The 25,293-nt window shown below is 38.4% G+C and overlaps 1 protein-coding gene across 2 annotated transcripts in view; it reads left to right on the top strand.

Annotated features, from left to right (window-relative positions):
* LOC128659247 (zinc finger protein 184-like) overlaps positions 1 to 25,034 on the top strand; it is a 54,443-nt gene extending 29,409 nt beyond the window's left edge. The window contains exons 3-4 of one of the 2 annotated variants that reach the window (XR_008402316.1): positions 7,646 to 7,852; positions 22,835 to 25,034. Coding sequence is in view for 1 of the 2 variants with exons in the window: in XM_053712924.1 (XP_053568899.1) it covers positions 7,834 to 7,852; positions 19,568 to 20,052 (504 nt within the window). In the remaining variant the exon portion in view is untranslated. Of the gene's footprint in view, positions 1 to 7,645; positions 7,853 to 19,567; positions 21,104 to 22,834 lie in introns of those variants that run through there. The other variant, XM_053712924.1, reaches the window with a different exon arrangement.
* Positions 25,035 to 25,293: the final 259 nt, after the last annotated feature.

Here is a 25,293-nt window from a genome sequence, read left to right as displayed (position 1 = left end):
GTGTGTGTGTATATGTGTATATATATATATATATATATATATATATATGTATATTAGTACCGTCAGATTTTCTGCCAGTATTTAAGATGGGCGTCACCATTGTGGGGTGGGGGAGGGAAGAGAGCCGTTTGAGAGGGATTAGGGAGGGATCAAGGGTGGGATGTGTCAGGTGGGAGGGTAATCTGTGCACTAAAGCTAAAATTAACCCTACAAGCTACCTAACCCCTTCACTGCTGGGCAAAATACAAGTGTGGTGTGTATCTGCATTTAGCGGCCTTCTAATTACCAAAAAGCAATGCCAAAGCCATATATGTCTATTTCTGAAAAAAGGGGATCCCAGAGAAGCATTTACAACCATGTGTGCCATGATTGCACAAGCTGTTTGTAAATAATTTCAGTTAGAAACTTAAAGTTTTTGAAAACTACGATTGTTTTATTTTTATTTGATCTCATTTGGTGGTGAAATGGTGGCACGAAATATACCAAAATGCGCCTAGATCAATAATTTGGGTTGTCTATTAAAAATAAATATATATATATATATATATATATATATATATATATATAATCACAGTCCATTAAACAGGATCACCCACCAACCGGACGTCTGCCTGGGTGCAAAAATGCCAATAATACACTAGAAAGATGATGCACTCTCAGGTCTTTGTGAAAAAAAGCTTCAGTTTAATGAAACGTTTTCGGGGACAACCTCCCCTTCAATTTATATATATATATTTATTCACTTTAACGAACAACAGCCCAGGGTGCTTCAAATAGCCATACAAAGTCCATCAAAGTAAAGCACTAACCGGGTCTTGACAAATATAACAATAATACTTTATTGTATCATAAGGTGACGTTTTGGGGATTTTAACCTCGTCCTCAGACCATAAACATAGTGTACATACCTTGCTCCTTTAAAAACCCTTCAGCAAACAATCCACGCCGCAAAACCGGAAGTCGCCCGGCGTTCTGACCGCAACACTGCGCGGGCTCAGTCCGTCGCCATGGCTACCGGATGCGGCGTCACTAAAACAGATTAAACGGATCAACATGTTACAATAATACAATATACGCTGTGACTGTCAATCTATACCAGGAACCCTATTATCAGATAACTACCCAGCTAATGAGAAATATAGTGTGCATTAGTTAGCTATTTCATGGACTATATTGGTATATAAAGCGGTAACATAACACAGTAAGAGTCTGAATAGTAGTACCTATAATGGTAATTATTATTGGTATGTCCTAATGTGTATACAACATTCTATCCGGAAACCAATATATTACCTAATAGCCACTAAGTGGAATGCAGTCATAACATCAGACCTCACAATAAGCCATTTATGTGTCAATCTACAATCAGCATATGGCTAAACATAGTGACTAGGCTAAGTTAGAGAAAGCAGTGCCAGTCCAGATGGGTATTCAACCCCCCAGGCACCAAGGTACCTAGGTTGTAGATCCACCTGGACTCACATTGTAACAACATTTTACCCTGATCTCCCCCTCTTACTAGGGGAGGAATGTGATCTATGATCACATATCTTAGGTCAGCTACCGTGTGGCCAGAAAGTGCAAAATGCCGAGCTACAGGTTGTTCAGAACCCTTTTTGCCTATGGCAGCTCTGATGGCAGCACGATGGTTGGCCATACGGGTGCAGAGATCCTCTATAGTTTTACCAACATAGAATAACCCACACGGACAGTGTAACAAATACACAATAAATGTCGTTGTGCAGGTTACTCTATGCTGGATGGTATACCTCTGATTGGTCCTAGGATGAGTAAAAAAACTTTGCATTTAACAGACCATTTCATGTACTGCACCCAGCACATCTATAGCAACCGGGTTTTTATACCTTACCAAAGGTACACAAGCATCAGACTAGACCACCGGGAAGACCCATAGTATCCTCTATTGGATCTCTCCTACAACCTATTGCAGTGTTTCTTGACAATATCCTGCAACCATTGGTGCACAGAATGCCTTCCTTTCTCCTGGATTCTATCAGCCTAATTAAAGAAATGAAAGTGTTCCCGATTATTGAAGAACCTATATTTCTGGTGACGCTTGATGTGGTGAGCCGTTATTGGAGAATTGGTTTTTAAACCTTAAAGCAACTAGACCTGGCCTACAATTCAAGATGACTCACCACTCTCGGAGTGTTGATTTCTTGGATTTAAGAATATTCTTGGAGGATGGTAAATTACATACTACCCTATTCAGGAAGGAAAAGGATAGGAATTCCTGGTTGGAGGCAACAAGTTGTCATCCGCCTTCAATGAAGAATGCCCTCCCTATTTCTCAGTTTAAAAGGGTGATACGAAATAATAGCAAACGTGATCAAGCACAGGAGCAACTAGGAGAAATGAGGAATAGATTCTTCCAAAGGGGCTACCGAGGGAAACATATTGATCAACACTTTTGGAGATTTGAAGAAATGGATCAGGATACAGCTCTCCAAACCTCTATAACACGGGGTAATGACAATAGAATGATCTTCACTATAGCATTTACTTCTGACAAAAGGGGCCTACCACAATTGGTGAAGAAAAATTGGAACATCCTGGAAACTGATAAGAACTTACCTTTTCAGGGGATACTACACCCTCAAGTGGGTTTCAGGAGATTGAGATCGCTAAGAGACATCTTGGTAAAGGTTGATCCGGTCCAAAGTTATAGGACTACTAACTGGCTTCAGACTGTTAAACCCGGTTGCTATAGATGTGCTGGGTGCACTACATGCAATGGTCTGTTAAATGCAAAGTTTTTTTACTCATCCTAGGACCAATCAGAGGTATACCATCCGGCATAGAGTAACCTGCACGACGACATTTATTGTGTATTTGTTACACTGTACGTGTGGGTTATTCTATGTAGGTAAAACTATAGAGGATCTCTGCACCCGTATGGCCAACCATCATGCTGCTATCAGAGCTGCCATAGACAAAAAGGGTTCTGAACAACCTGTAGCTCGGCATTTTGCACTTTCTGGCCACACGGTAGCTGACCTAAGATATGTGATCATAGATCACATTCCTCCCCTAGTAAGAGGGGGAGATAGGGGTAAAATGTTGTTACAGTGTGAGTCCAGGTGGATCTATAACCTTGGTGCCTGGGGGGTTCAATAACCATCTGGACTGGCACTGCTTTCTCTAACTTAGCCTAGTCACTATGTTTAGCCATATGCTGATTGTAGATTGACACATATATGGCTTATTGTAAGGTCTGATGTTATGACTGCATTCCATTTATTGGCTATTAGGTAATATATTATTTTCCGGATAGAATGTTGTATACACATTAGGACATGCCAATAATAATTACCATTATAGGTACTACTATTCAGACTCTTACTGTGTTATGTTACCGCTTTGTATACCAATATAGTCCATGAAATAGCTAACTAATGCACACTATATTTCTCATTAGTTGGGTAGTTATCTGATAATAGGGTTCCTGGTATAGATTGACAGTCACAGTGTATATTATATTATTGTAACATGTTGATCCGTTTAATCTGTTTTTAGTGACGCCATGGCGACGGACTGAGCCTGCGCAGTGGTGCGATCAGAATACCGGGCGACTTCCGGTTTTGCGGCGTGGATTGTTTGGTGAAGGGTATTTAAGGAGCAAGGTATGTACACTATGTTTGTGGTCTGAGGACGGGTTTAAAATCCCCGAAACGTCACCTTATGATACAATAAAGTATTATGGTTATATTTGTCAAGACCCGGTGAGTGCTTTACTTTGATGGACTATTATATTTATATAATTTTTTTATTATTATTTTTTTTTTTAAATGTAGCGATGGCAAAAATGCTAAAAATGCTCTGGTCTTCTGGGGAAGTTTTTGTCTGAAATGCCTGGTCCTTAAGGGGTTAACATTGTACGCCCTATCTGAATCATGAAAGTGTTATTTTGACTAGACTGTCCCTTTTTTAAAATGTAAACTTTCATGATTCAGATACAGCATACAATGTTAAACAACTTTCCAATTTACTTCCTTTATCTAATTTGTTTTGTCCTCTTGATATCCTTTGTTTAAAATCATACGTAGGTAGGCTCATGGGCAGCAAAGCACTGCTGAGAGCTAGCTGCTGATTGGTGGAAACTTACTTAATATCATAACACATCCTTGGTAATATATATATATATATATATATATATATATATACCGTATTTATTCGAGTATAACGCACAAAATTTTCTACCAAAAAAAGAAATCAAAGTTTGGGTGCGCGTTATAAACGAGGGCTGGGGTGGGGTGGCAGTGGCGGCCGGTCCATTGAGGGCGCAGGTGAATTGTGAGTTCGCACTGTGCCTTTTCCGGGCTGCAGCCGCTCACTGTACGCGAGGGCGAAGAAAAAATGGCAACTCAGGGTATCAAGAGAAAACGTTCTGCATATGACGCTTCATTCAAGCTCAAGGTTGTTGATCATGCTGAAATTCACGGAAATCGAGCAGCTAGCCGAGAATTCACTGTACCAGAGACGAATGTTAGAGAATGGAGAAAACAGAAAGTCGTCCTGAAAGATATGAATAAAACAAAAAAAGCACAACGAGGGAGACAAGCCATGTACCCAGACATGGAGAAGGAACTTTATGAATGGATCATTGACCAAAGAAGTAGTGGGTACATCGTCGCATCACTCCACGTTAGACTTCAAGCCCAAAAGTTTTGCAAAGATTCAAACTTCAAAGCCTCTAATGGATGGACACAAAAGTTTATGAAAAGGCATGGACTTTCAATACGCCAGAGAACAAAGATAGCACAGAAGCTGCCTAATGATTTAGAAGAGAAGATCGCTTTATTCCATACCTTTATAATCAACCAACGCAAGCAGATTAATTTTGAACTTTCACAGATAGGCAATATGGATGAGACCCCCATGTGTTTTGACCTACCAGGCAACAGGACAATTGACAGCAAAGGGAAGCACACAGTCCAGATTAGAACCACAGGCCATGAGAAAACTCATTTTACCGTTGTGTTATCCTGTATGGCAGACGGTTTTAAACTTAAACCAATGTTGATTTTTAAAAGAAAGACTATTCCAAAAGGAGTTAAATTTCCACCAGGTATCGTGATCCATTGTCATCCTAAAGGATGGATGGATGAAAAGGGCATCATTTTATGGTTAAATAAAGTTTGGAATACTAGACCAGGCGCACTACTGAAGAAATCCATGCTTGTATGGGACCAGTTCCGCTCACACCTGACAGACACTGTGAAGGACAAACTGAAAAGTCTAAAAACATTTCAAGCTGTGATTCCAGGTGGACTAACCTCTATTCTTCAGCCACTAGATGTCGTTTTTAAACAAACCCTTCAAAGGACAGAGTCAGGGAAAAGTGGATTACCTGGATGAAATCCGATGACAAAGATTTGACTGCAAAAGGAAACCTCAAGAAAACCTGGCCTATCTCTCGTGACATCCTGGGTTAAAACATCATGGGAAGACATACCAAAAGAAATGATCATCAAGAGTTTTTTGAAGACAGGCATCAGCAATAAAATGGACGGCACAGAAGACGACCTGCTGTGGAATTCAGACTCAGAAGAAAGCGAGGAAACTGGAGAAACAGATGTTCCTGCCAACTGGGACACTGATGAAAAATTAACTCGAGAAGAATGGGAACAACTCTTTAGTGTATCTGATGATGAATCTGACTTTGAAGGATTTTAAATAAATATTGTTACCGGTAATTTTATTTCGTATTGTGTTATACCAGTTTACAACCAGTTTACATTGTCAATAAATGATTTTTATCATGGCCACACGTGTTTCAACAACGTTTTTTTGTCAATTACAATGCTTGGTGTGAAACAAAATTTTATACCAATTTTTAATCGATAATTAGGGGTGCGCGTTTTACACGAGGTGCGCGGTTATACTCGAATAAATACGGTATATATATATATATATATATATATATATATATATATATATATATATATATATATATATATATATATATATATATAATATATATATATATATATATATATATATACACACAACATCTCCCTGTGATTAAAAAACCCTTAGATTTCTTTACATGTTTCTGGTAGGTTTGTGATAATGATTGGAAAGGAACATGAAACCCTTTCAGTTAATAATATTAAAAAGGAAATGCTTTAATATGTTACAGCATTTTATTAATTGCTGTGTTTAAAGGGACAGTGTTCTCCAGTAAATTTATTGTTTAAAAAGATAATCCCTTTATTACCCATTCCCCAGTTTTGCATAAAAAGCATGGGTTTACTGTGCTGACTCATAAATAACTCCACAGGAGGGAGCACAACGTTTTCTATGTTGCACACACGGACTAGCGCTGTCTAGTTGTGAAAAACTAACAAATGCGCTGAGATAAGAGGCAGCCTTTAAGAGATTAGAAATTCACATAAGAACCTACCTATGTTTAACTTTCAACTAAGAATACCAAAAAACAAAGCATATTAGATGATTAAAGTAAATTGGAAAGTTGTATAAAATGACATGCCCTATCTGAATCATGAAAGTTTATTTCTGACCAGACTGTCCCTTTTACCCCTGCACAGTGGTTAAATGTACAGTTAAAGTCACTGCTGGGGCCTAGCTGAACACATACGGTGAGCCAATGACAAGAGGCATATATGTGTAATATATGTGTAGCTACCTATCCCCAGCTAGCCCCCAGTAGTGTATTAGCGCTGCAGAATCTGTTGGCGCTCTACAAATAACTAATAATATTAATAATTGCTGCTCCTCTGCATATCTAGGTATGCTTTTCAACAAAGGATAAGACATTCAATAACAGAAGTAAATTGAAAAGCCTGTTAACATTACTGCTCTATCTGAATCATTAAAGTCTCACGTTAGCTTTGCCTTTGAAAGCTCAGTAAAGTAGGCATTAAACTTTCATGAGTCAGAAAGAGCAGCAATTTTACTCAGTTTACTCCTAATATGCACTTTGCTTTGTTCTCTTGCTAGTTAGTCAGGAGCAGCACTGCACTACTGGGAGCTAGCTGCTGATTGGTAGCTGCACATATATGCCTCTTGTCGTTGGCTCACCCAGTGTGTTCAGCTAGCTCCCAGTAGTGCATTGCTGCTCTTGAGACTACCTAGGATTAATCTTCAACAAGGTTACAAAGAGAATGAAGGACATGAAGTAAATAGTACAGTTCTTTAAAGGATTTGCATAAACAACACATGCATGATAAAAAGACAATGCAATAGCACTTCGTCTGAACTTCAGGTGAGAAGTAGATTATTTTTATCACATATTTCAGTTATATCTATTTCCACTCCCCCTGTATCATGTGACCGCCATCAGCCAATCACAAATACATATATTCTGTGAATCCTTGCACATGCTCAGTAGGAGCTGGTGACTTCAAAAATGTAAATATAAAAAGACTGTGCACATTATGTTAATGGAAGTAAATTGAAAAGTTATTTAAAATTGCTGCTCTATCTGAATCATGAAAGTTTAATTTTGACTTGAGTGTCCCTTTTAAAATCGTATGTTCTATCTAAATCAAATTTTCGATTTCATGTCCCTTTAAAATCTTATAAACATTTAGAAAAAACACTTTTTTTTTTTTTTTCTTTTCTTCTTAATCTAGTTTGAATGCAATGTATTTTGTTACAGAGCTTACAAGACTGCTGGTAAATATACAGTACAGATTTATTTAGAGCATACAAGAAAACCTTCCGTCTGAGCCAGTGGGCGTCAGCCAGTGGGCAGTGGAGTCAGTGGGCAGTGGAGTCTGTTGCCAGCCTCAGCCAGTGGAATCTGTTGCCAGCCTCAGCCAGTGGGCAGTGGAGTCTGCTGCCGGCATGGATTCACAAATGTTAGGTGAGTAAAACTGGATTTAATTTAGAAAGGTCAGAATTGAAATATGCACAACTGCATTTAGTTTTTAAATAGAAACATTTGATGCAATATACTTTACTTGGCAAAACTGCTTCTAGTTAGTTATTACTGTTTTTAAATGGCATATGCACATATGCTATGAGGGCCGCGCACCACTACTCAAGATCAACCAATGCTAACTCTCTGATATGATGATGCAAGGGCCCTCCCGGCATATGTGCATATGCTGCTGATAAAAACAGTAATAACCTTTACTAGAAGCATTTGTGCTAATGAAAGTATATTGCAAAAAGGAAATGCGCCTGTGCATGTTTCAGTTCTGACCTTTCTAGCTCATTAAATAAGATTAGGATATACAGTTTTGTGCATTCTTAGACTGTGAATGGGGGTTGGTTTTCAGGCATATTCGTAGACGTCTGCAAAGACAAAGAATTAGTTTACAACAAATTGTCACAAAAAATATATATTTTGAGCTATGTGTGGACATAGGGGTCAATTAATAATGAGATTATAAAATAAAGTATGGCGCCAAGTGTAGATATCTATGCTCCCTTACAAGCTACCTCTTCACAGAAGCCAAAAGTTAAGGAATCTAAAATAAATTATGCAGTTAAGGAGCGCTAATAAAAGCTAAGATATCCGTGGGGTACAATAATATGACGAATCTATAGATATAAAAAACATTCACCTAGATTATGAGTTGTGCGTTTATGGAGTCAAATAGCAGCGTTGTGGCCCATAATGCATTATTTTCCCTAACGTAGCCATAACAAGTCTTGTCGGTATAGGTGTGACACAAGCCTTTTAGCCTGTACCGCAACGTCAGTACCGCACTCCTAAAAATTATGTTTTTTCATGGGATTCCCATAGTGCGGTATTACAAGTTTTGCGGTGAGACTAAAAAGCGAGCGTTACAGCCTAAAATAACAAGATCTGTAACGTCATCTAAAGTCAGTAGTTATGAGTTTTACGCTACAAAGCTGTAACATAAAACTCATAACTAATTTGTTAAAAAGTACACTAACACCCGTAAACTACCTATTAACCCCTAAACCGAGTCCCTCCCGCATCGCAAACACTATTTTAAAGTTTTGAACCCCTAATCTGCTGCTCCTGACATCGCGGCCACTAAAAAAATTTAATTAACCCCTATTCCGCTGCTCCCTGACATTGTCACCACTATAATAAACATATTAACCCCTAAACCGCTGCCCTCCCTCATCCCAAACACTATTTAAATATTAACCCCTACTCTGCCGTCCATCCACATCGCCCCCACTATACTACTAAGTTATTAAGCCCTACACCGCTGCCACTATAATAAACCTATTAACCCCTAAACCAAAAGCCCCCCACAATGAAATATATTAAACTATTAACCCCTAAACCGATAGCCCCCATAACTTTATATTAAAAGTACAATTTCCTTAGCTTAAATTAAATTAAAAATTACCTGTCAAATTAAAAAAACTAAGTTTAAACTAATATAATTATTAAACTAAAGTTAAACTAACTACCAATTAAATAAAACCAAACTACAGATTTAAAAAAATCCTAACACTACAAAATTACAAACTATCTAATTACCAAAAAATAAAATACTAAGTTTCAAAAAAATAACAAACACTAAATTACAAAAAATAAAAAACGAAATTATCCAAAATAAAAAAAGAATTACACCTAATCTAATATCCCTACCAAAATAAAAATAAAAACTAGCCTACAATAAACTACCAATGGTCCTTAAAAGGGCCTTTTATGGGGCATTGCCCCAAAGATATCGGCTCTTTCACCTGTAAAAAAAAAAACAAAACACAAAGACCCCCCCAACAGTAAAATCCACCACCTAACCAACCCTTTTCAAAATAAAAAACCTAATTCTAAAAAACCTAAGCTACCCATTGCCCTAAAAAGGGCATTTGTATTGGCATTGCCCCACAAAAGGGCATTTTGCTCTTTTACTGCCCAGACCCTAAACTAAAAAAACACACACACAAAAAACCCTTTAAAAAGCCTAACACTAACCCCTGACGATCCACTTACAGTTTTTGAAGTCCCGCTTAAACGATCTTCATCCCGGAGGTGAAGTCCTAATCCAGGCGACGAGAATTCTTCATCCAGGCACCCTCTTTAATCTTCATCCCAGCGGAGACGTCCTGATCCAAGCAGCGATAAGTCTTCATCCAGGTGGCCTCTTCTATCTTAATCCCGGAGGCGGGGAGCATCCTCTTCATACGGTCGCCGCCGTACACTGAATCTTCAATGCAAGGGACGCGATTCAAGATGACGTCCCTTGCATTCTTATTGGCTTAAAAATTTGAATCAGCCAATAGGAATTAGGGCTGCTAAAATCCTATTGGCTATTCAAATCGACCAATAGGATTTAAGCAGCTCTCATTCTATTGGCTAATTCGAATTAGCCAATAGAATGAGAGCTGCTTCGCGCCTCCGGGATCAAGATAGAAGATGCCGCCTGGATAAAGTCTTCTCGCCACTTGGATCAGGACTTCGCCGCCGGGATGAAGATTGAAGAGGCTGTCTGGATGAAGACTTCTCGCTGCCTGGATTAGGACTTCAACTCCGGGATGAAGATCGTTCAAGCGGGACTTCAAAAACTGTAAGTGGATCATCAGGTGGTTAGTGTTGGGTTTTTTTAAGGGTTTATTGGGTGGGTTTTATTTTTTTTAGTTTAGGGTCTGGGCAGTAAAAGAGCTAAGTGCCCCTTTTAAGGTAGCTTAGGTTTTTTTTTTATGTTTAGATATACCAAGGTTTGGCTTTATTTGTTTTTGTTGTATCTCAAAAATGGTTTAACAAAATGTACCAATTAAAAGTGTGAAATAACCCACTGGGTAGATGTACCAATTTACGTTATGCAATATAAATTTAACATTGTAGAGCAACAAATAACTGAATAAGGCACGCATTGAACAAAACTTACATGTGGAAATGCTATATTTTTAAAAGGGTATCTAACTAATGTTGTTTAGTTTGATATTCTCTTCAACCTGTATTAAGTCTTATAGTTGGCTTGCTTTTTGTTATTGAAAAGTGCAGAAATTTCTGTGAAGTTGCGACTGATATGCCGTCGATAGCATTATTTGGTATAGCTATCTCACATGGTGTTGCTGGTGATCGAACATTGAAATAATGCATTTCTAAAGCAGTGACGGTTATCTCCGAGTCAAATTGTCTCCCCTCACCAGGCTTGCTGTGTGGAAAGTACCATAAAGTTGCGGCTGATATGCCATTTTGTCGCTGTAATTGTCCCTGTCTCACGAGGTGCTGATGGTGATCAGGCATTGCAGTGGTGCAGTTCAGGATCTGTTGTAATCATCCCCTGGTCAAGATCTTTCCTCTCACTAGGCATGGTCCCAGCTGGCTCACCAGGAACGAAGGAGATCTGTGCAGTCATATCTGGCAGCCATGAGGTATGTGATTGTCTTTCAGCCATGCCGTGTCCCTTCAGCGCAGCCTGTAAAGTAGAACCAGCCAGAGCTTTCTCTCTGCCGTAGAGATGGTTGTCGATCTCTCGGGAGGCGTTGGTTAATGCTTGATCACCCCGTTTCGTTGGTAGGACTGGTATAAGGGAAAGTCTCTCCTCGGTTAGTGCTCCCCTCTTTATTTCCAGGCTTTGTAAAGCACTGATCTGGCGTGTCAGTATGTGAATGCCTGTGGCCAGTGTTCTCTGTGGGGACTTGAGAAGGAGATCTTTGGTATATCTTGTTAAGCAAAGTGTCCAATCTAGCGAAACGCAGATCATGTTCCTGTTCCTGCTCCATCTCCCAAGCGGTCGCCATTTTAGAATAGTCTGCTATCCAGTAGTTTATAGAGTAAAGATTAGTTATGTTGTGAATTTTGTAGCGATATGCTGAGCTATGCAATGTTGCTTAGAAGGTCAGTAAGGCAGTCACCCGCTGCCAGCACTGGTAACCTGGAGGAGCCGGGGGGTCGCTACCTATGGATGGGCCACCGCCTTAAGCTTCCGAACTGTGGCCCCGGTTTCATGAAAACAGCAAATGAAAGTTGGAATATGATCACCTTACATTAGGTAATAGTTTGTTGAGTGGTGTAGCAGGATTTGCTGTTAAAGGCTCTAAAATCGGTGGATTAAAGAGAAATCTTACAGAGCTGACAGTAAGTGCGACTGGTTAGGTACGCCATTCGGACACACCCCCTGCTTAGGTTTTTTTAGATAGTGTTTTTTTTGGGGGGGGGGTGGGGAGTTGTAATATTAGTGGGTCTTTGTAAATTTTTTTCACTAAAAGAGCTGCTATCTTTAGGGCAATGCCCTACAAAATGCCCTTTTATTCTAGATTAGGTTTTTTATTTTGGGGTGTTTTTTTCTGGGTATTAGAATATGAATATTTTTTTTTATTTTTGATAATTTGTTTGTTATTTTGTATAATGTATATATTTTTTTTTTTTTTTTTTTTTTTTTTTTTTTTAGCAAGAGCTGTTTAACTTAGGGCAATGCCCTACAAAAGCCCCTTTTAAGGGCCCTTGGTAGTTTGGGGGGTGGGGTTTGTATAGTGTTGGGGGGGTTGTATTTTATTGAGAGCAAAAGGAGCTTTTAAGGGCCCTTGGTAGTTTATTCTAGATTAGGCTTTTTTATTTTGGGGTGTTTTTTTTAAAAAAAAGGGTATTAGAATAGGAATGATCTTAATTTTTTTGGATAATTTTCATTCTTTGTTTTTTTTGTTATGGTATTTTTTTTTATTTTTTTTTATTTTTTTTTGTAATATTAAGTTTTAGTATAAGGGAGGTTAGGTTTTATTTCACAGGTAAGTTTGTATTTATTTTAACTAGGTAGTTATTAAATAGTTAATAACTATTTACTAACTAGTCTACCTAGTTAAAATAAATACAAACTTACCTGTGAAATAAAAATAAAACCTAAGATAGCTACAATGTTATATTACAATACTACAATATTGTAGCTAACTTATGTTTTATTTTACAGGTAAGTATTTTGTTTTAAATAGGTATTATTTAGTTAATAATTGTAAATTTAATTTAGATCTAATTTCATTAAAGTTAGGGGGTGTTAGGGTAAGGGGTTAATATATTTTAATTTAAGTTGTTGCGATGTGGGGGGCTGGCGGTTTAGGGGTTATTAGGTTTATTTAGTGGTAGTGATGTGGGAGGCCAGAGGTTTAGGGGTTATTAACTTTATTTAGTTACGGAGATGTTGGGTTGCGGCGGAATAGGGGTTAATAACTTTAGTATAGTGATGGTGATATCAGGAGCAGCAGATTAGGGGTTAATAATTTTATTTAGGTTGCGGCGATATTGGGAGCAGCGGATTAGGGGCTAATAACTGTAGGCAGGCGTCGGCGATGTCAGGGGGCAGCAGATTAAGGGGTATTTAGACTCTGGGTTTATGTTAGGGTGTTAGGTTTAAATTGTATTTTCTTTTTCCCCTTAGACATCAATGGGGCTGCGTTATGGAGCTTTTCTTTCTGCGATTGCAGGTGTTTAGACTTTTTTCTAACCCGCTCTCCCCATTGATGTCTATGGGGAAAGCGTGCACGAGCACGTCAAAACAGCGCTTGTTTTTGTTTTGGGTGCATTATGGAGCTCAAAATCTCCATATCCCCGCACAAGCCATTTATTTTTTAACTTGTAATGGCAGCGCTATAGGGGGTTAAATAACGCCACTTTTTTTGCTTTCTTTACTTTCCCTATAGTGCTCAAAACGCGTAATCTTGGTGATAGTGTTTATTTCTAAGAAGGTATTTGAAACAGCAATATAAATCCTAAAAATATATAGGGACATCTCCCTTAAAACCAATTTATGATTATTGAGATGTATCTCAACTTTAAAACGCACAGTAACCGTAATACAGTGAAATATAGAATCGCATAAAAGAAGGGGAATCACAGCAGTCTTATAGGCTGAAAATAAATTACTGAAAGTTCTAACTTAAGACTAAACAGAGTCTGTTTCCACTCTTTTGTAAACTTCAGATATATATCCTCTTGCAACAAAGTCATATGTCAAATATGTATCAATGAGATGACTAGTTCCCTTTTGGTGCTAAACCGGGGTATAACGTTTATATGCTTAGGATAAATGCCCTCTTGCGGCCGAAAACCCAGGTAAAGAGGGTATTAGTTTTGTAACAGCCACTAGGTGTTTTAATTATGTTGGCACTACTTCACCAAAAACCCTGTAAGTTTCAATTTCCCATACAGATTTATTCTGTCAGAACGGAAAAACATCTATTCATCCCCTATATTTTTTTGGGAACATCTTCAGAGTTGCAGCTGAACAGCCTAAACTTAAAGGGACATTACACTGATGGGCACAATTGTGTTTCTCCCTGTGCAAGCAGCTCTCTTCTGTGTTTTAACCCCTTACACGTGTGGGTTGGTTGTTCATACTGACCGCCATTTTGGAGCTCACGTATTCTTTCACTCTGGGACATAATTGATGCGCACTCGCAGATTAGAAATGTTAGGGGCTATTTCACAGCTGTATTGTGCATGGTGGTTAATGTGCATGGTAGAGAGTGTGACCCTTGCATTTTAAGTAAGGGCTGAATTGTTTATTATTCACGTGGTATATATATATGTATGTGTATGTATGTATGTATATGTATGTATGTGTATATATATATATATATATATATATTCTCTTGGCTCTCCTAAATGGAACCCTAATTAATGTAATTGGTAACACCTGTATTTGTCCTAATATTTCATGTCAAAATGACTGCTGTCTATTTCAGTTTAATAAGACTGGCTTTCAATCACATTGTTCCATTTAAAATGTCAAAGATCACAGAATTTGACAGACATAAAATCCTATTTTGGCATCAGCAAGGCCACTCTCAAAGGTGAAATCCGCAAACAAACTGGATATTTAAGATGTGTTATTCAAGCTATTATAAAGAAATTTGAAGAATCGCTGCGACGGCGGGTGCACGCTTAAGTGTTTATAACTTTGTACAGGGCTTCACTTCGAATCGGGTGTGAGCACAGTGGATCTCCTGGAAGCACAAAGTGCCACATTTGTTTTGTGGGGTTGGGCTGCGCAGCCCACGCTCAGAGAATCAGAGGCTTGAATGTCACTCTGCCAGTGATGAGGAGACAGGCTCAGGAAAGAGCTTTATTACAAAAAAGAGGAGGGTACAGCCGCACAGAAAAGAGGCACTAAAGGGCTGTTAAAATAAAAAATAGCTTTATTTGTTTTAACTTTGATCAAATAAAGCTATATTTTATTTTAACAGACCTTGTAGTGCCTCTTTTCTGTGCGGCTGTACCCTCCTCTTTTTTTTGTGCTTTGTCTGGCCATTTGGTGCACCCCCTCCAGCCTTATGCCCAGTGGTTTGCTCCAACTATGCTTCCTGTACACACTGAGCGTAAGGGACTGTAGCGGCAAGCCAGCAAGGATTCTGTGTGTGTCTATTCTAAAGAGATTTACTACCCAGGTCTAGACCGTGACCACTAGAAGACAGAAGAGAAGATATTCATCTGATCTAGTAGTAGCTAGCCTAGTAAGTTAGTGTTTTTTTTTTCTCTGATCCTGGCTACTGATAAAATGTATGTGTCCTCAAATTTTGGGAAAAAAAAAGCACAGAGCACGATTTTAAAAACAAAACAAAAACAAGATGTGGAAAATTGTAAATAAAAAACCGGGTCCTGAATTGCTCTAAACTAACGAGCTGCGATGAGCTCCTGACCTTTTGCTATAACTCTCTGCTCCTCTTCATGGTCTTGGGTAATTTATCATGGCTCTGTGTGTTGTAAAAACGATCCTATCTACAACACAGACCTTCTTATGCCAACAATCTCTGTCAGCCTTACCTAATTGCTAAAGTACTTAGTTAATAGTTATACACGTTTCAAGACTATGGGCTAGATTTATCATAGCGGAGGCGTACAGGGGCACGTATATGCGCCCCTGTACGCCTCAGCTCGCCTGTGGCGGGGCAAAATTACCCGTAGGTAATGAACATTGCACACGAGCGCAATTTTGCGCTCGCGTGCAATCCCGCCCCCTGCCCGCGCACAGCCAATCACGCGCGGGCAGGAGCTGCCAATCTCCCCAGTCGGACTCGACCGAGGAGATTGAATTTCGCCACCTTAGAGGTGGCGAAGAGCTTAGGGAAGCAGTGGTCTGGTGACCGCTGCTTGATAAATCACGGCGAGCAAGTTCTTGTGAGAACTTGCTGCCGTAGGGGCTTGATAAATCTAGCCCTATATGGTGTCTAGTAAAGCACTGTGCTTTATATCATGGGTATCTCACTATTATTCCTAATAACCCGAGTGACTTGAGAGGTGAGAATCCCTTTCTTTTGATGCCTGGGATGAAAGCTTCTGGCATCAAGTAAAGAATTGCGATCCGTAGGTTTCGTATATAACGATGTTCCAAATCGCACTTCATCCCAGGCATCAACCTTAGAAATACTAAGATCCAAGAAATGCACAGTACTTAGATTGTACTCAAGTTTAAATCTAATGGGACTTGCCATGGAATTCAAACGCGACACTGACTCACGCAACATCTCCTCTCCGCCTCTCCACACCAAGAAGACATCATCGATATAGCGTTTATAGTATTTCACATTGGGATGGTCAAATGGCTTCATCAGTTTCTGCTCATACCAAGCCATATAGAGATTTGCGTAAGTGGGTGCCACGTTCGAACCGATGGCAGTTCCTGCAACCTGTAGGTAGTAGTCATTCTCGAACTTAAAGTAATTTCTTTCCAAACAGTTCACATAAAAATTCTATTGGTGGACCACTATATGAGATATTTCCAGTCACCATGGACCTGACAGCCTCCAACCCTTCAATGTGGGGGATCACAGTGTATAAGCTGTCCACGTCCATGCTGACAAGGATATCATCACTTTGCAAATCCATGTATTCCTTGAGTATTTTGATCATACTAGGGGAATCCTGCAGATAGGCCCGAGTGTTCTTAACAACACATTGGAGGTGGGAGTCAATGAAGATGGCCAAATTGGATAATACAGAACCCCTGGCAGACACAATTGGTCTGCCAGGTGGGTTTACCAGGGTTTTGTGGACCTTAGGTAATAGGTACAAGACAGGTACCTTCGGATAATCAGTATAAAGCCACACATGAGAAAACTATCAATGGCTTTTTTGAATGATACAGTAGGATTGCCTTTCAATTTCATATAAGTGTTCACATCAGACAACTGTCTGAGTACCTCTTGTCTGTAATCCGCATAGTCCTGTATTGCTATAGATCCGCCCTTATCAGCAGGGCGGATGGTTATAGACGTATCATTGCTAAGATCAAGTAGAGCCTGAGTTTCCTCAGTGTTAAGGTTAGGGTAAATATATGTTTGAGGGGTTTCCTTAATGTTATGGCTATGTAGCCGCGTTAAACTTCTAATGGAAGTATGAGTGTTAGGTGGTTCAAAGGTAGAAGCCTTCTTAAAAGGTACAGGTAAATAGGCCTGTTCCCTGAAGTGATCTCTGAGTTTTAGCTGACGTTGAAACCTGTAAACATCTACCAGCCTATGAAAAGTGTCAGTTTTGGGAGTAGGGATAAAAGATAAACCTTGATTAAGTAAGGTGTTCTCCACCTCTTTTTAAGTGGTCTACTACTTAAATTGAACACCAATATCTATTTAATTTTTGTCTGTTTTTTTTTTTAGATTTGTGCCCTCCCCTTCTGACCTTATATCTCTTTGTCCTTTTATAGGTAGTGGCATAATGGGGGGCTTGGCTGTAGACCGTGTGGCTACCCCTAAAAAAGACTGTATTTTCAGAAGTGTCATAGTGTGAAGGGTTATTGTTAACTACCTCTGTCCCAGAGGAGTCACCACCACTGCTATCTACCACGCTATGTGTATTTCTAGATCGCAGGGTTCTACGGCGCCTATGTAGCTTTACTATACGATCAATGTAAATCCTCCTTTTTCTTTTTACCTATGATCGCTAATGTCATTGTTAGTTTACATACGTTGACATGACAACGTCAGCACCTACGTCATGACGCTGTGTACGTCGGCACATCTTGATGACGTCATGTACATGTGTCTGATGGCGGTACGCTCGAGGTTGCAGTGGTAATTGGATAAGTATATATTGAGTGTGTATATACCTGTTTGTCATTGGTTTTAGGTTACCTGTTGTACCTGTTTGACATTTGACAAAGGCACAGCAATGTGCCGAAACATCATGTCCTTTTTTTAACTTGAATTAATAAATGAATTGTTTTTAAAAAGACCATTGAGTGCCTGTGCCTCTGGATTGCAGTGCACCGTGGCATTTTTCTTATATGTGAGATTGTGCTGTCCTTTTTGATATATATATATATATATATATATATATATATATATATATATATATATATATATATATATATATATATATATATATATATATATATATATATATATATATATATATATATATATATATATATATATATATATATATATATATATATATATATATATATATACCTGGGCTTTTCCCATTTGGCTAGATGCGGTAACTAACTCTTCCATTGCTGCTTTTTATCTTAATTGAGAGCTTGTGAGGGAGTGCTGGACTATATATATATATAGTCCAGCACTCCCTCACAAGCTCTCAATTAAGATAAAAAGCAGCAATGGAAGAGTTAGTTACCGCATCTAGCCAAATGGGAAAAAGCCCAGGTACCTCATCAAGGTTCCAAAAAAACCTGGGTCCCTAAACAGCCACACAATGCAGATTCACAATCAAACAACTGTGAAAAAAGCAACTGTGAAAAAATGGAGGGTGCACAGGCTTATGTAATCTCCCCAAACATATACAAAACACGGGGTGGGGTCAGCACTCTCAGGCCGGACTGGGTACACATCCTATGACCCTGCAACATGCACAGCCCTGGGTGCAAACCAGCACTCTCAGGAAGCTGCACTGTCACCAGAGTCACAGGCAGTTAACCCCAGTCAGGCCTGGGTGCAAGGCCCAAACAGGGAAAATTACAAAAAAATAATACATTAATATAACACACAGAAAAAGTCCAGCACTCACTCACAAGCTCTCAACTAAGATAAAAAGCAGCAATGGAAGAGTTCTCCCCAGGCCTGACTGGGGTTAACTGCCTGTGACTCTGGTGACAGTGCAGCTTCCTGAGAGTGCTGGTTTGCACCCAGGGCTGTGCATGTTGCTCTATATATTGTACACTAAAAATCAGATATATGTAGAAATATATATTTATGAATAAATAGAACATTTTTTTCTGTGAAGAACATTGGAATGTGAAATATTCATATTATCATGTTGGGTTAGCACACATAAGAATATACAATGTGGTTTGTGTGGGGTTTTTTTTTTCTCTCCATTTACTTCTATGGAAGAATATGTGAACGCGCACGTGATATTATAACTTTGGCTTTTTGCGCTCGTCGGATTATCACGCAAGCGAAATTGGTTTACTTTCAACTCATAATATTAGCGCAACCCAGCGAGCGCAAAAAGTGCCCCATTTGTAATCGGGCCCATAATTAATTATTTCACCTGTTATTGGCTTATACATTTCGTTTCATGGTAGAAATGATGCGTTTCTTCCTTTTGTGTTTAACATTCCATTATCTTTAGATTCTTAATATTGAAAAAACAAGATGTGACAAAGACATTTTGCTGAACACAATGCATTGTTACTTTCTTGTGTATATTTATTCTGACATTTAGTTACATACTAATGTGATTTCTTCATTGTAGAAAATACCTTAAATGGGTCACATCCACATCGGACCAAATCAAGAAGTGAAAAAATACCAAAAGGGCTAAAATCTAAAGATTATTACCAAACACTTGATACGTCCCATGAGATATTTAAAGATGCAGATGAGGAAATAATGGAATTTGGACAACACAAACCATACACAGAAAATGATGTGAAACAAGAAGAAGATGATAAACCTTTACCATTGACTGAATCTTCAAACAGCTTTATAGAAAAGGAAAGTCTACATGCTCATCAAGGGGTTCACAAACAGGAGAAGAATTTCAGATGTAAAGAATACAAAGAGGAGTTTGCTTACACGTCCGTTCTCCAACACCAAATGATACACACTACAGAGGAGCTACACGAATGTGCAGATTGTGGAATAAACTTTGCAGACAAATCAGATTTCTTACAACATCAAATGATTCACACAAGCAAAAAAAACTTTCAAATGCACAGAGTGTGGAAAATGTTTTAAACAAAAAAAGCAACTGATATTTCATGTAAGAGTCCACACGGGGGAGAAACCACTGGTGTGCTCAGAATGTGGAAAATGCTTTGCAGACCAGTCGAATTTGTCAAAACACAAAAGGATTCATGCAGAGCTAAAACCTTTCATATGCACAGAGTGTGGGAAATGTTTTATGCATCATTTTCAGCTTACAATTCACAAAAGGTCTCATACAGGGGAGAGGCCTTTTACTTGTACAGAGTGTGGGAAAGGTTTTGTACAAAACAGTAATCTGATAAGTCATGTGAGGACTCACACAGGGGTGCGACCATTTATGTGTAAAGTGTGTGGGAATAGCTATACACAAAAGAGCGGTCTCATAGCTCATATGAGATCTCATACAGGAGAGAAACCATTCCCTTGTACAGAGTGTGGAAAAAGCTTTTCAAATAAGAGAGATCTCAATTCTCATCTGAGGACCCATACAGGGGAGAAGCCATTTCCTTGTGCAGAGTGTAGTAAAAGATTTTCAAATAAAAAAGATCTCATAACACATACAAGAATTCACACAGGGGAGAAACCATTTGCTTGTGAAGAATGTGAGAAAAGCTTTACACAAAAGAGTAATCTCAAATCTCATATGAGGACTCACACAGGCGAGAAACAATTCATGTGCTCAACAGGTGGAAAAAGCTTTGCACAGCAGGGAAATCTCATAACTCACCAAAGGTGTCATTCTGAGCAGCAGTCATTGCCATCTACGTAATGTGAAAACACTTTAAAGGGACATTAAACACATTTTAAATTGTGCTTTTCCTATTGTCATTGGAGAAGCTGAAAAGCAAATTCTGTAACCCAAGATTCCACAACAGAGTAGCTGAATAGCACAATATATTCTCATAAGCAAAAGGCTTTTAACGCCCCTTTAAACAAAATAAAGATCTCCAAATCTATAAAATGTTTCTGCACTTAAAGGGACATTAAACCAAACATTTTTCTTTCATAATTTAGACAGAGATTACAATTTTAAACAACATTCCAATTTACTTTTATTATCTAATTTGCTTCATTCTTTAGATATCCTTAGCTAAAGAAATAGCAATGCACACGGGTGAGCCAATAACGAGGCATCTATGTGCAGTCACCAATCAGAAGCTACTGAGTCTATCTGGATATGCTTTTCAGGAAAGAATAGCAAGAGAATGATGCAAATTAGATAATAGAAGTAAATTAGAAAGTTGTTTAAAATTGTATTCTCTATCTGAATCATGAAAGAAAAAAAATGGGTTTAATTTCCCTTTAAGTATTTTTTTTAAATACATCCACCAATAGCAGATATTATAATTTATATATTATTATTAATGTAGAAGTTGTCTCATCCGTTTCTGTTGCTCTTCCCTGAATGTCCCATTGTATCTTAAAAAAACAAATACTGCCCAAAGTCTACCTCAGAATTTCCCCAAACCCTTTGTTCCTGGACTACTGGAGAACCCTTTCAACTCCTCTTGTCCACTCCTATTTATCTATTTACTTCTGGGTTTCATCTGAATGAGTCTTCGTATGATACCAAGAGTGAGATGATTATTATTGTACCAGTGGTACCGTATAATGTATCTGTAACAATAACAGTACTTTTGTTTGTTCAGGTGATAGAAGCTTGTGCTACAGTAATATGTAATTATGTCACATGTACAGCAGCATCTGATGATTTGTCCACATTTATATTTGTGTATTCCATATTATTTTTTTCATGCGCACAAGACTTTTTGTAAAGTTAACAAACGGTCTTCATGTTGTACTATTAAATGCCTTATATTGTTACATGCATTGAATCATAATCTAATTTATTTAAAGTTATACCCTCACTAATATAATAATGTTACATACAAAAGAGACAACAGGAGCCATCTTGTGTGTGCTAGTTATAATATGTATCCTTTTTATGTATTTATTAGAGATCACTTTGTATATGGGTGTTGTTATATGGGGAACATTAAAGGCACATTAACAACTACAGTATCAGGATTACTAATCACCATGCTGCTGTTTTTCCTCCTGTGCCTGAAGCTATCTTTAAATCCGTTCTCTCATTTTATTAAAGCTACTTATCTTGGAGCCTATGTGTGACAGAAGCAGATCACGTTCACAGATCAGTGATATTGTTGTCTACTTGACAAACTGTATCATGCACTTCTGTCTAGAGTGCACAATACAGAGCAGGAGCTGTACATTTTTGCAGTGGCTGTATTGTTCTTAAAGGGACATTCTGATCAAAATTTAAATGCACATAGATGAATTAAATCTAAATAGAAACATATTTGCAATATGCATGTATTGGCAAAAAATATTCTTGTTAAAGTTATCACTGATTTAGTATTAGCATTTTTTCTCATTTCTGTGGAGTTATTTAAGAGTCAGCACTGATTGGCTAAAATGCAAGTCTGTCAAAAGAACTGAGATAAGGAGGCTGAGTCTGCAGAGGCTTAGATACAAGGTAATCACAGAGGTAAAAAGTATATTAATATAATGGTGTTGGTTATGCAAAACTGGGGTATGGGTAATAAAGGGGATTATCTATCTTTTTTTATCAGTAAAAATTCTGGAGTAAACTGTCCTTTTTAATAGGGATTTGAAACCCTGTTTGCAGCTATAAGACACAATTCTTCTGGGAAGGCTTTCCGCAAGATTTTGGAGTGTGTTTGTTGGAATGTTTGCCCATTCAGCCAGAAGAGAATTTGTAATGTCAGGTATTGATGTTGGAAGATAAGGTCTGGCTCACAAATTGTTTTTTTTTCAATTTATCCCAAAGGTGTTCAGTGGTGTTGAAGTCAGGGCATTGTGAAGACCGCTCAAAGTCCTCCACTCCAAACTCATCAAACCATGTTTTTATGGACCTCACTTTGTGCACTGGAGTACACTCATGCTGGAACAAGAAAGGGCCTTCCCAGGGATGGATTTATAATTAAGCAGAGTAGGCATGTGCCTAAAGGTGCCCTCCATATTATAAATACCAGCCAGCATTACCTTCCTAAAACTACCGGAGTGAGAGCTATAAATAAAATAGTAACAGCTAGTCTAACTATAAGCACAGCAGTGTTAAGTTTTTGTATAATTTAATATAGCTGTATAAACTAAATACAGCATTTTCATTGCACCTTCTAATACCCTTACCCCTAATGAAAGTATGGGGCCCGGGGAGGTGCTGTTATTTCACTGCCGTCGGCCATCTTAGTTAAGGTCGCTGACACAGAGGTGAATGGGGAGCGTGCGGGGGTGCTTCAGATTTCGGTACCTAAAGGCACCTGGGCTTTCAATCCAGCCCCGAGCCTGCCCCCAAACTGTTGCAACAAAAATGAAAGCATAGTTGTCTAAAATGTTTCTGCCTCCTGTAACATTCTAACGAACCGTCACTGGAACTAAGGGCCCTAGTCCAAACCCTGAAAATTAGACACAGTCCAAGCATAGCAAATTTTAGTGGTGAAGGGACATGAAACCCAAAATGTTTCTTTCATGATTCAGACAGAACATATCATTTTAAACAAATTTCTAATTTACTTCTATTCTCTAATTTGCTTCATTATCTTGGTATTCTTTGTTGAAGAAGCAGCAATTCCCTACTGAGAGCTAGCTAAGCACATCAGGTTAATCAATGAAAAGAGGCATATATGTGCAGCCACTAATCATCAGCTAGCTAACACTAGTGCGTTGCTGTTTCTGAGCCTACCTACGTATGCTTTTCAACAAAGGATTCCAAGAGATCAAATTAAATTAGATGATAGAAGTAAATTGGAAAGTTGTTTAAAATGACAGGCTGTATCTGAATTGTAAAAGTTTAATTTAGACTTTACTGTCCCTTTAAACCAATAATTCTATCCTTGGAGCATTTGGTCGATATTTGCTATAAATTAGTTGGGAACCTCAGGGGGGGAATATCTTTTTTTTAAGGTATTTTTCTTTAGCTACACTAGTTTTGTAGAAATTGTTATAAAGAAAACATTAAAAAATGTGTATAATAGGTACAGGTGCATTTAAAGTGAATGTAAACTTGAGCGTACTCGCTCAAGTCATAGGATAGAATTTAAAAAATGAGTGAGACTTTCATTCATCAAATGGGTAATTTATCCGGATCTTCTGAGATTTTTACATTTTAATGCCAGAACGATAAGCGACGTTCCTCTGCCCGCCATAGTCCTCATTTGATTGACAGATGACAAATCTGCAATCCATTGTATGTCAATCAACCCATACAGGCAGCAATGAGTTAGCCATGCAATCCATGTCATATCACCAACATGACAATCACTCTGGCAATGCTGAGCAACAATTTACAGATGCAGCTAGGAATACTTCTGTATACACTAACCACTGCTGCTTAATATGTGCCTGCTAAACTGTATATGTAGTATTTGCCATTAAAAAATTGTGTACTTTTTTTTTTTTAAAAGCTATCCATTAAAAGGGTTACAGCTGTGCCTATAGTAATGCTTCTATTACAATATTATGCCGACCCACTGGGATGAACTTTTTTTTTTTATTTTTTATGACAATTCCAATGAACATCCAATCAGAGTGTGTGTCATATGACACTCTTGAAGTGCAGCCTTTTGAAAGCCCTTAGGAAGCCTAGGTAGAGAGTGGTTAGACTGCTCTCTATGTCACAGCACAGCCAAAAGATGGAATGAAAGGGGCAGAGGAGCAGAAGATAAAGGAAGAACAATGCACTACAGAGAGCTAGCTGAACACATTGTTAAGCCAATGACAAGTGGAATATATGTGCAGCCATCAATCAGCATCTAGCTCACAGCTCCTGTTCCTACTTAGGCATGCTTTTCAACAAAGGATAGCAACAGAAGTAAGCAAATTAGATAGTATATAAGTATATTGGAAAGTTATTTAAAATGGTATGCTCTGTCTGAATCATGGAGGAAAAACTTCGGGTTTTATATCTCTTTAGAGTATTGACATGCTCTGCACGCTCCACATTAAAACAAAAACGAATTTCTGGGTTTTATTTTGTTATTGTTGTTTTTTTTTATCTTGGGTATCATAGAAGGAGAAATATGTTGACCAAAGTGGCTGATTTCTTTACAAGTTTATATCCATCTTGACGTTAGGATCTGTATACAAAATGACACACACACACACATTCATACTCTTACCATTGCTCGGAAATCACACACTCATCCTCAGCCCTGCCATACTCCTCTGACACGGTACCTACACAGATGTTCCAGTACTGCTAAGCGGCACTGCATAAAATCTCGGAGT

The sequence above is a fragment of the Bombina bombina genome, chromosome 5 (assembly GCF_027579735.1).
Source record: "Bombina bombina isolate aBomBom1 chromosome 5, aBomBom1.pri, whole genome shotgun sequence".
Lineage (NCBI taxonomy): Eukaryota > Metazoa > Chordata > Amphibia > Anura > Bombinatoridae > Bombina > Bombina bombina.
The sequence above is the reverse complement of the archived record's forward strand: the minus strand, read 5'-3'. Positions and strand labels throughout refer to the sequence as shown.